This window comes from Hemiscyllium ocellatum, chromosome 4 (genome assembly GCF_020745735.1).
Source record: "Hemiscyllium ocellatum isolate sHemOce1 chromosome 4, sHemOce1.pat.X.cur, whole genome shotgun sequence".
NCBI lineage: Eukaryota > Metazoa > Chordata > Chondrichthyes > Orectolobiformes > Hemiscylliidae > Hemiscyllium > Hemiscyllium ocellatum.
Window position 1 is genome coordinate 138,445,303 of NC_083404.1, and position 11,247 is coordinate 138,456,549.

Below are 11,247 nucleotides of genomic sequence, written 5' to 3' on the forward strand. Positions count from 1 at the left end.
TGTTTTGTCCCACCCATGTTTTCATTCACCGAAATTTAAACTCCCCTAGTTGCTGTGACAAGACTTGAAGCAGTGCCCACAGCTTTAGTCTTGGCCTCTGCACCACAGGGCCAGTGATGCTGTAACTAAGCCAATGGGTCCCACAATTTAAGATGACTGCCATAAACGCAAACACTCCCTTACCTGTACGGTAGAAATTCGGACTGAGGGTGTGCCAGTAGATACTGCAGATGAGATGTTTCCAGCGCCTTGTGCTCGGGCTTTAGCCTGGGCTTGAGCAATGACTTTCTGTGGAACTAACACTAACTGTCCACTGTCACTTCGAACAAGCACCATGCCTGTAAAGAAACAGACAAAGCCTCAGAACGACACTTTAAACAAAACTGTATTTGACCACTGAAAATTGACTTAATTGCACGTTGGGTTCTTTCAAGTACACACCAGCATCATTGTAACATTAGCTCACCCCAAGCAGGAAAGGAACCCAGGTATCTGCTGTAATGGCAAATCTGATCCCAAAATCCACAATGTTCATGAATTTCAAGAATGGCCACTGAGGGTCGCAGATTATCACTCACCGCAGAAACTGCCAGCAAGAGATTCTCAATTTTGGTTCTCATTGTAATGAGAAACACTCATTTACTGTGATAATCTTAGGATGCCCCAAACACTATTATTGACAAAATACCCTACTTCACTATTCCAATGAAGGAGACGCTGTAACAAATCTGCACAGCAAGCTCCCACAAACAACAATGTAATAACAATTAAACAATCTGTTGAAGGCCATGTATTGGCCAGCCTGTGTGGAGAACTCTCTGCTCTGCTTCATACAAAGTGTCATGACCCGAGGGATTGACGTGGAGGGACTCGAACCCAAAACTTCTTGATTCCAAGGCAAGCGTGTTACCGAGGTGAAAGTGAGGTCTGGAGATCAGAGTCAAGATTAGAGTGGTGCTGGAAAAGCACAGCAGGTCAGGCAGCATCCAAGGAGCAGGATGAGCCACTGCTGACAGTACAAAGTAAGCAGAAACACGGGCAATGCACACCTGACTCATCCATTCTTCAGAAGATCTTCCATGTGGGCATCTTTCACAAGTCTAAATTTCAGTGGCAAATCCCAGCGGTAACTGGGTGAAGTAAGAAGACGAATCAGTGTCCACTCCTCACCATCAACACCACCACTTGAGAGGTCACTAGTTTCTGTCCCTGAATGGATCCTGAGTAAACCTTAAGCACATTTGCAGAGGAATCCCCCTAAATAACACGTGATTGAGGTCAATTCATCAAGTAGTTTGAACCAGGTTTGAAATCCAAAATCCCAAGTTGTACTGCTCAGTGTGTCAGTGAACACTGCACCCAAAACAGCAGCAAACTGAATCAATTTTCACTTAATAACAATTCTGTCGAAAATGAAAAATTGCAAACGTAATTGCCTCAGAGGGGAGTTAGAAACAGGAGACTACTTTAATTTCCTATCATATTTTGATGGTAGCTGTTTGTTAAACAATTTTAATGATCAGGCGTTTAGCACATTTTGTTCTGCTCTGGAGAAAATCCAGGTGGGAAGTCATGACTCCAACAAGAAAGTGAAGAGCAAGTGACACGATGATATAATTTGCGCCAATAATGATGCCATAAACAAACCAATATCAACTGCTTTATCGTGTGGACATAACAAGTCCCTTTGGTGGCTGTCAATAACAGGACATTCTTAAAGCTCAATGTGCTCAGATTACTCAGTTATGAGCTGCAGCTCAAAATAACAAGACAGGAAACATGCATCAAGCTACCGAGTTCTGCAGTTTCCTTACAGAATAAAGATTCACAGCAGACAGGCTTCTGCCATAACTTTTAAAAAAATCTCTCCATCTCCTATCAAGATTTTGCATTCTTTTAAAAGGTGAAACACAATCCTGTTTGATTTGAAATGAACTGGTTCTTTCTCCACAGATGCTGACAGACTTGCTGAGCGCCTTGTTTTGATTTAATGGAGTTCATATTTAAGCCTGCGTTCACACACTACTCTATTCTAATCCCATTCCCTAGCACTTGACTCATAGCCGAAATGCTATGGCATTTTAAGTGCTAATCTTAAATGCCAAGGGTTCCTGCCTTCCCCCCATCATTTTCGATAAGTTCCAGGTACCCAGACATTCTAGATGAAAACCCATTTCCACAAATTGCCTCTAAATCTGCTCCTTCCCTTACAACTGTACTCTCAGTTACTGACTTCTCTAAAAGGGATCAAGTTTGTCCCTATATACACCCCTCAGAGCTTTGCACACTTCAATAAAATCCATCCTCAGCCTTTGCTGTCTTAGAAAAACAACTAACTGAAACACTCCAGCCCAGGCAGCATCCTGGTGGACCTGTTTTATACCTTCTCTAATGCAATCATATCCTTCTTCTAATGTGGTGACCAGAATTACACACAGTACTTCAACTGCTGCCTAACTAACATCAGACACAGCTCCATCATTACCCCCTTGCAATTGTACTCAATGTCTTAACTATTCAAGGCAAGTATCCCACATACCTTCTTAACCACTGTATCTAACTATCCTGCTACCTTCAAATATCTATGAACACACACACACAGTCCCTCTCATCCTTTGTACATTCTAGAATCGTGCCATTCAATGTGCTCATCCTTGCCTTGTCAGTCCTCCAAAAATACATCACCTCCTATTTTTCAGGATCAAACTACATTTGCAACTGTACAAACCATCGGTCAGCCCATTTGTATCATCCTGTAATCCAAAGCTCTCCTCCGCAATATTTAACACATCACCAATTTTCATGTCATTTGCAAACTTAGTGATCATAGCTCATATATATATGCACTTAGATCATTAAAATACGCTAATAGCAGGGGAATCATCTTGAGAACATGACTTTGGCAATACATTCAGCTCACAGTGTTGCCGCTGACCCAGTCACAACCACACAAAGACACATAGTCAGCATCTTCTAACTCACGACCACTACCATCTGGAAGGACAAGGGCAGCAGATACATGGGAACCACCCCCTGGAAGTTCCCCCCCAAGCTACTCACCATAGTGACTCACCATAGTGAAAGCCATTCTTTCACTGTCGCTGGGTCAAAAACCCTGCGATTCATTCCCTAACAGCACTACAACAAACTTCAAGCAGACAGCTCACCACCACCTTCTCAAGAGGAACTTGGGATGACCAATAAATGCTAGACTGGCCAGCAATACCATCATCCCATGAATAAATTTAAAAAAACACCCTACACATTGGTCAAGTTCCACATTCAGCACCCCCACCCCGACATGAGATATCTTGTCTTAGTCGGAGGCAGAACAGGTTTGAGATACTTTTGCTTTTCTTGCAGTTAAGAAGTCATCCATGTCTCACTGCTGGAAAGGTGGGTACTGAGAACACATGCCTGGCATACACTGAACTTTGCATTTCAGTTAACTTGTGTCAGTTCACACTCAATCTCAACTTTAAAAACGACAGCTCTGGCCTTGACAAACCTATTGCTGAATTTGGCTTCCAGAGAACAGAAGCTACCAGTTCTGAAGTGCAGGTAGATACACTCAATTGAGTCACTCAGTATACAGCAGCAGCACCCCCAGGAATTACCTGCCAAATGTGTGGTCAGAGATGCAGCTCTCAGATTGAGCGCATCAGTCTCACAAGGACCCGCAGAATCAACGTCCAGTGACGCTTAGCTCCCCTAGGTAGATCATAATCATGCTGTTTAGCGCGATTACCAAATATATGATAGCAGCATGGAGAAAAACTACAAAGAGCAGTGGTACCCGGATACAGCACCATGATCTTGAAAGAGACTGACGCTGTTACATTGCAAGTTTAATCTCATATATGCTGCAATGAAAACTCAATCTTCAAGTCAAATAGCTGCAATCTTACTTTACCCTCCACATCAGAGTTTGTGTTGCGTAGCTTCCTATAAGACTGTCTGCTTATTACAATTATTAGATTAAATTAGATTACCTACAGTGTGGAAACAGGTCCCAACAAGTCCACACCAACCCTCCAAAGAGTAACCCACCCAGACCCATTTCCCCCTGACTAAAGAACCTTTCACGATGGGCAATTTAGCACAACCAATTCACCTGACCTGCATATCTTTGGACTGTGGGAGGAACCGGAGCACCCGGAGGAGACCCACGGGGAGAACGTGCAAACTCCACACAGACAGTCGCCTGAAACTGGAATCGAACCTGGGACCCTGGTGCTGTGAGGCAGCAGTGCTAACCACTGAGCCACCGTGCTGCCCGCAAGCAAAGTTGCCTTGGTGTAAAACATCTGCCCCCAAAACACGGTTGAAAAAAGTTCAGCATCAACAGCCAATTTTCAGCTTTCAATCAGAAGCATCCATACCGATAAAGAAAAGGTTTCATGTTTTTACTGTACAAAAGGCCATGGCCCAGGCACTGCTCATTACTCTAAAGGGAAACTGAATGATGTTTGAATGAAACATGATAGATATTTTCTAAGCGACTTGTTCCGATGCGTTTTGATCAGCCACTCTGGTGCAGGTTAGACTTAAACCTGGGCCTTCTAACTCAGCCCCCTAAGGATGCAGTATGGGCTTGTGACAACTACAGAAAATGCTGTGATTTAGGCAGGGGTACTCAGGCCCAGTAAACCTGCTTCTGTAAACAACTAAGGTGTACATTTAAGTCCTCCGTTCCATCAGTCCTGTACATGAATACCCATCCATTCCAAAACGATTCAGTTTGAAATGCCTACCCTCGACAAGCTGCTACATTAACACAAACCCCAAGACCACTCACCTCAACTGCACCGAGTGCAACATCGACCACTTCCCACACACATGAATCAAGCTGTGGGTCTCACTCTTCCCTTCTTCAAATCACTAATAGTCCTGAACCCCTTCCAAAATGCTGGCTGCTAGCTGCATCTTCAACCATCTCAGCTCCAGGTTCAAGGGAATCCTTAAATCTCCCTCAAGACATTCACATGAGCAAGTTGCAAGAGAGGGGCACTCAGTTCATTCAACAGTTCATGGCTGATCTGACTTTAATCTCAATTCTACATTCCTACATACCCCTGATAATCTTTCTTCTCATTGGTAATCTAGTTATTTCTGCCTTAAAGATATTTATAGTTTATGTATCCACTCCCTTTCCAGGAAGAGAATTCTTAGGATTCAAAACGCTAAGAAAGCTTCCTCATCCTTGTTTTAAGTGGGTGAGTGGTTATTTTTCTAATTATGATCCTGAGTTTAGATTCTCCCATAATGAAAATATCCTTTCCCCATCCAGCCAGTCAAGAACTCCCAGGATCTTATGAAAGCTGTTCCCTAGATTGTGAATTGGTTCTGTTCTGAAGTCCTTTTGCAACTTGACTTGTACACAAATTGAGATACAACACAATATCAAGGAAATGTTTCTATGTCAGATCTTGAAAATTACACCACAACATGGGATAACATTCCTAAGTGTGTGTTCATCAGTCTGGCAGGGATTCCGGCTGAAAATGTGTTGCTGGTCAAAGCACAGCAGGCCAGGCAGCATCTCAGGAATAGGGAATTCGACGTTTCGAGCATAAGCCCTTCTATTTTGCAATCAAGTTACCTCGGACTTCAGATAATACAAGCCTAGCACGTCAAACCGTTCCTCATAAGGCAATCAGTTCATTCCTTAAATCCTACCTTTATACAGTCTTAACATATCCAAAATACAATTCAGTGAGAAAAGTTCACTAACTCTTCTCTCCAGGCAACTTCAAACATTAAGAATGTTACAGGAAATCCAAATCGTAGCTAGAAAACCTGTCAGCCCTAATATCACATAGAAGTAAAAACAAAAATGACCGCATAAGCCACAGATTACAAGGTCAGGTTTGGCAACTCGATTTGGTTATAGAAGGTAGAAATGGTGTGTTTTATTTTCGTTTTAAAAGCTGCAGACTTGCACCAAAGACTTCACGTTGAGTTAGGGGGAGGGGATAGAGATTTAGAGCCATGTGCAAGACGCACACACCCCCTTGCAGCCACGTGCTGAGGACAGTACTGTGCTGAAGCGCGTTCAGAGATCATTTTCACTTACACAAATACAGTGCCCAGACTCATTTACTCTTCCCTTACCTGCTGGCACCTGGAGGTTCTGCAGGAGGGGGACTGTGACCTGGTTGAGCGGGGCAGAGGTTTTGATGTGCGGGGAAGAGACGCTGATCCTTTGGACGGTGACAGTAGGAGCCCTGGAGGCTGGGAGCGGGCTCCCGGTTGCTGCTGCTGCTGCAGCTGCCGCCGTGCTGGTGGTTACCGCCGCGGTCTTCATCAACGCCGGGGAGGGAGGCATCCCGCCGCCTCCTCCTCCTCCTCCTGAGAGGGGCCGGGGCTGAGGAGCGGGTTGGGGCCCGGCCTGATTTTGACGTTCGGGTAGCGGCATGACTCGGAGAGGGGTCGGTGCAGGAGAGGGAGCCGGGACCGGCGGCTGCGGCTGGGGCTGGGGAAGGGAGGCGGCGGGTGAAGAGCTGGCCGGTGTCCCCGCTGGACCGGGCTCGGGCCCAGGCCCGTTCTGAGGCGGCGGTGGGCATGAGCCGGCCTGGGAACTGTCGTTGTTGTTGTTGGAGGGGGTGGAGGAGGCCGGGACGGGGAGGCCGCCGCCGCCGCTCTCCGCCTCTCGCCGCGGGACATTCGGGGTCGGCATGAGGGAAGAGAGAGAGAGAGGGTGAGGGGCCTCCTGTCTGGCCTCCCCACCCACCAGCCGGGGTCACTCGGTACCCGCTCGCTCTCCCTGCCGGACGGTCAGGGACACGGACAGGGCCGAGCCTGCGGTCGCCGCCATAGCCTCTCGGCTTCTTCCCTCAAAGCAACCGCCGCGCCGGCGCCGCCATCTTTAAAATGACGCTACCGCCTTGAAGTGCGCAGGCGCGGATCACGGGCCTGCCGTGATGAAGAATATGGCGCACGCACAGGTAAACATCCCATGCCGTGTGGAGAGTGAATGCGCATGCTTTGCCGTCAATCTCCGCCTACCCATGCCGTGTGGAGAGTGAATGCGCATGCTTTGCCGTCAATCTCCGCCTACCCATGCCGTGTGGAGAGTGAATGCGCATGCTTTGCCGTCAATCTCCGCCTACCCATGCCGTGTGGAGAGTGAATGCGCATGCTTTGCCGTCAATCTCCGCCTACCCATGCTGGGCGGAGAGCAAATGCGCATGCTTTGCCGTCAATCTCCGCCTACCCATGCCGTGTGGAGAGTGAATGCGCATGCTTTGCCGTCAATCTCCGCCTACCCATGCCGTGTGGAGAGTGAATGCGCATGCTTTGCCGTCAATCTCCGCCTACCCATGCCGTGTGGAGAGTGAATGCGCATGTCTTGCTGTCACTCTCCGCCCGCTAATGTCGTGTGAATAGTGAATCACGTGCTTTGCTAGGTATAAACAAGGACTGCAGATGCAGGAAACCGCAGTCTAGATTAGAGTGGTGCTGCAAAAGCACGGCAGGCGAGGCAGCATCCGAGGAGCAGGAAAACCAACGTTTCGGGCAAAAGCCCTTCATCACATGTTTTGCTGCCGTTCCTGCTGTGCGGATGCCGATTGCGCATGCATTGCCGTCACTGCTGCCGTACGAATGCTGAATGCGCATGCGTCGACATCACTCAACCTCCCTTCCTCCGCAAATACGCATGCGTTGTTCCGTCAAGGTGGTGTGTCCGAAAGGTGGGGCCACAGTGAGCCACGCCCCTGCTTGAAGGCAGTGGTGGAGTAAGTGGGGTACATGTGGATTCATGGACCTGAAGGCAATTAGGGTGGTAGTGGGTCAAGAGGTGACGAGAAAAAGGGGAATAAGAGAGTACAGGTTTAAATTAACAGAGAATGCCAATCTCAGAGAGAAAAAGAGTTCAATGTTTCGGGTTGAATGCTACTCCAATCCCAACCTCACCATCACCTGAACCTGTCTATCCCTCTCCCCTACTCCAACCTCTCACCCTCACAACGCACAGTGCTCCAATCCCAACCTCGCCATTAAGCCAGCAGATAAAAGGGGTGCAGTGGTAGTCTGGTGCACTGACCTCTACACCGCTGAAGTCAAATGCCAACTCGAGGACACCTCTTCCTACCGTTCCCCTCAACCATGACCCCAATCACCAAACCATCATCTCCCAGACCATACAGAACCTCATCTCACCCACAGCTTCCAACCTCAGTCCGGGAACCCCGCACTGCCCGGTTCTACCTCCTTCCCAAGATCCACAAGCCTGACCACGCTGGCCGACCCATTGTCTCAGCATGCTCCTGCCCCACTGAACTCATCTCTACCTACCTCGACACCGTCCTATCCCCCCCAGTCCAGGAACTCCACACATACATTCGAGACATCACCCCCACCTTCCACCTCCTCCAAGACTTCCGTTTCCCCAGCCCCCAATGCCTCATCTTCACCACGGATATCCAATCCCTCTACATCTCCATTCGCCATGATCAGGGCCTCCAAGCCCTCCGTTTTTTTTTCCCCTCTCCAAACGTCCCCAACAGTACCCTTCCACTGACACACTCATTCGTTTCGCCGAACTGGTCCTCACCCTTAACGATTTCTCGTTCGAATCCTCCCACTTCCTCCAGGCCAAAAGGGTAGCCATGGGCACACATATGGGCCCCAGCTATGTCTGTCTCTTTGTCAGCTACATAGAACAGTTGATCTTCCGTAATTACACCAGCACCACTCCCCACCACTTCCTCCGCTGCATTAGCTCCCGCGAGGAGGTTGAGCAATTCATCAACTTCAACACATTCCACCCTGACCTCAAAATTTACCTGGACCATCTCTGATACCTCCCCCCCCTTCCTGGTCCTCTCCATCTCCATTAATAATGACCGACTTGACACTGACATTCCTCACAAACTCACCGACTCCCACAGCTACCTGGATTACACCTCTTCCCACCCTACCTCTTGCAAAAATGCCATCCCGTATTCCCAATTCCTCCGCCTCATCTGCTCCCAGGAGGACCAGTTCCATCACAGAACCCACCAGATGGCCTCCTTCTTTAGAGACCGCAATTTCCCTTCCCACGTGGTTAAAAATGCCCTCCAACGCATCTCGTCCACATCCCATACATCAGACCTCACCCCTCCAACCGTAACAAGGACAGAACGCCCCTGGTGCTCACCTACCAACCTTTGCATAAACCAAATCATCCAACATTTCCCACCACCAGGGATATATTTCCCTCCCCACCCCTTTCCACCTTCCGCAAAGACCGTTCTCTCCGTGCCTACCTGGTCAGATCCATGCCCCCCTACAACCCACCCTCCCATCCTGGCACCTTCCCCTGCCACCACAGGAACTGTAAAACCTGCGCCCACACCTCCTCCCTCACCTCTATCCAAGGCCCGAAAGGAGCCTTCCACATCCATCAAAGTTTTACCTGCACATCCACTAATATAATTTATTGTATCCGTTGCTCCCGATGCGGTCTCCTCTACATTGGGGAGACTGGACGCCTTCTAGCAGAGCACTTTAGGGAACATCTCCGGGACACCCGCACCAATCAACCACACCACCCCGTGGCCCAACATTTCAACTCCCCCTCCCACTCTGCCGAGGACATGGAGGTCCTGGGCCTCCTTCACTGCCACTCCCTCACCACCAGATGCCTGGAAGAAGAACGCTTCATCTTCTGCCTCAAAACACTTCAACCCCAGGGCATCAATGTGGACTTCAACAGTTTCCTCATTTCCCCTTGCCTGACCTCAACCTAGTTCCAAACTGCCAGCTCAGCCCTGTCCCCATGACTTGCCCTACCTGCCTATCTCCTTTTCCACCTATCCACTCCACCCTCTCCTCCCTGACCTATCACCTTCATCCCCTCCCCCACTCACCTATTATATTCTATGCTACTTTCTCCCAACCCCCACCCTCCTCTAGCTTATCTCTCCACGCTTCAGGCTCTCTGCCCTTATTCCTGATGAAGGGCTTTTGCTCGAAACGTCGATTTTACTGCTCCTTGGATGCTGCCTGAACTGCTGTGCTTCGCCAGCATCACTAATCCAGAATCTGGTGTCCAGCATCTGCAGTTATATTTTTTTTACCTCTATTATGCACAATGGTCAACTATAATCATATTAAATGATGCAGCAGATTTAAAGGGTTGAATGGCCCATTCCTGTTCCCAATTTCTATGGTTCTTTGTAAATGATCTGCCAATAAAGCAAGTTTGAGGAGAGATAAAAGTTTTTAAACTCAGGGATATGAAATAATTTGTTGTGGTTCTGTTCGCCGAGCTGGAAGTTTTTGCTGCAAACGTTTCGTTCCCTGGCTAGGGAACATCATCAGTGCTACTGAATGTCCGATCAGCCACAACCCTATCGAACAGTGGAGCAGACTCCTCCTGTCTTTTTTTACTTGCCGAAGTGCAAGTGCATGGTCATGCATTTGCAAATGCTCAAAGTCTAACCCCTACCAAAAACAAATCAGTTTGTGCAGGGATAGTCTGGCACAAAGTCATAGAGATGTACAGCATGGAAACAGACCTTTCACAGTTCAACCCGTCCATGCCGACCAGATATCCCATCCCAATATTGTGGTTCTGTTTGCCGAGCCAGGAATTTGTGTTGCAGACATTTCGTCCCCTGTCTGCAACACAAATTCCCAGCTCGGCGAACAGAACCACAACAATGAGCACCCGAGCTACAAATCTTCTCACAAACTTTGAATCCCAACTCAATCTAGTCCCACCTGCCAGCACCCGGCCCATATCCCTCCAAACCCTTCCTATTCATATACCCATCCAAATAATTGCAACATTCAAGAGGCAAACCAGTCTCCACCACCTCCTCTGGCAGCTCATTCCATACACGTACTATCCTCTTGCCCCTTAGGTCCCTTTTATATCTTTCCCCTCTCACCCTAAACCTATGCCCTCTAGTTCTGGACTTCCTGGCCCCAAGCAAAAAGAAAGACTGTCTATTTATCCTATCCATGCCCCTCATAATTTTGTAAACCTCTATAAGGTCACCCCTCAGCCTCGGATGATCCAGGGAAAACAGCCCCAGCCTGTTCATCCTCTCCCTATAGCTCAAATCCTCCAACCCTGGCAACATCCTTTCACTATCATTTCAGACCACTTGACACAATGCTTTTAAAAGTAGCAGAGCCTTTTAACACAGGATGGTTTCTACCTTTTGCTGGTTTATCTGCTCTTCTAATTTTGCAACTATCAGATTGCAAAAGGTATTGCTAAATGAATACAAATTAAAATTTCAAAGAGAC

At 48.0% G+C, this 11,247-nt stretch overlaps 1 protein-coding gene across 3 annotated transcripts in view; it reads right to left on the reverse strand.

Moving 5' to 3' along the window:
- Nucleotides 1-6,845, reverse strand: part of LOC132815118 (transcription initiation factor TFIID subunit 4-like) — a 137,437-nt gene extending 130,592 nt beyond the window's left edge. For 2 of the 3 annotated variants that reach the window (XM_060823898.1, XM_060823896.1), the window contains exons 1-2: nt 6,115-6,845; nt 184-338 (exon numbers count right to left, since the gene is read on the reverse strand). In XM_060823898.1, the coding sequence (XP_060679881.1) occupies nt 184-338; nt 6,115-6,679 (720 nt within the window). In that variant the 5' untranslated portion in view covers nt 6,680-6,845. Of the gene's footprint in view, nt 1-183; nt 339-4,798; nt 4,863-6,114 lie in introns of those variants that run through there. The other variant, XM_060823899.1, reaches the window with a different exon arrangement.
- Between the last annotated feature and the right edge of the window lie 4,402 nt (nt 6,846-11,247).